Raw genomic sequence first — 2,262 nt, forward strand, 5'->3', positions numbered from 1 at the left:
GGTGACAGTGACCTCTTGGATGGGGCACAGCTCCTCCCCAGTGTCAGGGGCTGACGGCACAGGTCATGTCAGGGCAGGGCCGGTCAGGCCAAGTGACTCAGGCACTTGTGGTGACCCTGCCCAGCCGTGGGCTCGCCCCACCCTGAGGGGGGCCGCTCGGTAAGAGGCAAGGACGGAGCCGGCCGCAGTGTTAACCCTGTCCAACACCCCGGCAGGGGGACAAGAGGACACGGCACGGGTCCAGACCCTCCTGGCACAGGATATGGTGTCCCTGCACTGCTGATGGGGCCGGGGCAGGCGGCACGTGCTGCTGTGTGACCTGCAGCCCCCCACACACGGCGGGGGCCCCTTGTGAGCCACAGGGGGGGCGTTTGCCTGGAGCTCTGACAGCTCTGAGCAGGGAGGAGGTGGCAACAGATGGGGCTGGGGAAGGGTTTGCCTCTTCCCTGCCCAGGGACCCCTCCTCTGCCACCTCCCCCTGACCCTGAGATGGAGTGGGAGGAGACTGTGAGTCTCTGGCCCAGCCTGGTGTCATTAAAAGGGCTGAAAGATGGGGCTGAGAGAGGAGACCTGTGGGACACAGTGGCTGTGACATTGGCCAGGGCATCCATGGGGAGCTGGGGCTGGGGTGGTTACAGCCTTGCTTACAGCCAGAGCTTCCTCCCTCAATCCCTGCTGACCCAGTCCTCAAGGGACAGGGACACAGCCCACGGTCCTGTGTTGAGTCCCTGGAGTGCAACAGTGAGGGGAACAGCAAGGTGACCTGTGGGGACAGGGGCTGGCTGGGCGTATGAGCCCCTGGACCCTGTGAGGACACAAATAGCTCCTCCAGCCCCACACTCTGTGGCCTGGGTCACCTCAGGGTGCCCCTGTCCCCAAGAGGGATTGTTGCTGCTGGTGATCTGGGTAGGAGCAGCCCCCGAGGGTGCAGCTGTTGGGACGGCAGCACAAGCAAAGGGTTAAGCTGAGCTCTATGCAGGGGAGGCCGGCCAGGCTCCCACCCCTTCCCGGTGCTCTGATTCTCTGCATCCCCTGTGTTTGATTTGCACCCTGCTGAGCAGCTGGGGAGGTTGGGGCCCTTCTGAGTACTGGGAAAGGTCTTGGTGCCCCACCGAAGATGGCCCCAATACCAGTGGGACATGTCTCACGGTAGAGCCTGGGGTGCGCAAAGGTACCACATCCCCAAATCCTGGGGGTCTGGGGAGGGGGGAGCATGGAGGCGGGGTGGGCAGTCCTTGTGCTGCTTCACTCTCACCAGCCCTGGAGGCAGAGTGAGGTTCAGAGGTGCCCCACAGCCCTGCCAGCCCTGGATACCCCCCAGCAGGGCCCATCCCCTAACCCTGGCTGCACTTGTCTCTCTGCAGAGCTGACACCATGAACCAGCTGATCCTTTGCATGCTGCTTCTCTTGGCCCATGGGGAGCTGGCCGGGGCATGTCCTGCGGGCTGCCAGTGCCAAGACCCCAAGACCATCCTGTGTGCGGCCAGGCGGGGCCAGACGGTGCCCCGGGGGCTGCCCCCCAGCACCCTCTCCCTCTACGTCTTTGAGAACGGCATCACAGCGCTCAGCGAGGACAGCTTTGCAGGGCTGCCTGCCCTCCAGCTCCTGGACCTCTCGCAAAACAAGATCACCAGCATCCAGAGAAACATCTTCCAGCCCCTGACGGAGCTCGTCAACTTGGACCTGTCCTCCAACCAGCTGCAGGAGATCACCAATGAGACCTTCCATGGGCTGCGGCTGCTGGAACGGCTCTACCTGCAGAGGAACAGGATCCAGCACATCCATGCTGCTGCCTTCGACACGCTGGAGAATCTGCTGGAGCTAAAGCTGCAGAACAACCAGCTCAGGGCTGTGCCACCCCTTGACCTACCCAACCTCCTGCTGCTGGACATCAGCTGGAACAAGATCCCTGCCATTGCACCAGGGGCTTTCCATGCCGTCAACATCGAGTCCCTAAAGATCGCAGGGCTGGGCCTGACGAGCTTAAACGAGGAGCTCTTCCAGGTCCAAAACAACCTCCACGAGCTGGACGTCTCTGACACCCGGCTGGAGCGTGTCCCAGCGGTGCTGCGGCGGCTGGGCAGCCTCACCAGGCTCAGCCTGGCCGGCAATGCCCGCATCTCCCAGCTGCCAGCAGAGGACTTCCAGAACCTCCACAACCTCCAGGAGCTGGACATCAGCAACCTCAACATCAACACCATCCCTCGGGATTTCTCCAGCTTCTTCTCCAGGCTGCGGGCCATGACAGCTGCCGGTAACCCC

General features: G+C 63.0%; 1 protein-coding gene across 1 annotated transcript in view; it reads left to right on the forward strand.

The window, feature by feature from the left end:
• Positions 1-82: 82 nt before the first annotated feature.
• VASN (vasorin) overlaps positions 83-2,262 on the forward strand; it is a 3,384-nt gene continuing 1,204 nt past the window's right edge. Inside the window, exon 1 of the mRNA XM_008639087.2 lies at positions 83-2,257. Coding sequence (XP_008637309.1) covers positions 1,375-2,257 — 883 coding nt within the window. The 5' untranslated portion in view covers positions 83-1,374. The remainder of the gene's footprint in view (positions 2,258-2,262) is intronic.

Source organism: Corvus brachyrhynchos, unplaced genomic scaffold (assembly GCF_000691975.1).
Source record: "Corvus brachyrhynchos isolate BGI_N302 unplaced genomic scaffold, ASM69197v1 scaffold58, whole genome shotgun sequence".
In the NCBI taxonomy this organism is placed as follows: domain Eukaryota; kingdom Metazoa; phylum Chordata; class Aves; order Passeriformes; family Corvidae; genus Corvus; species Corvus brachyrhynchos.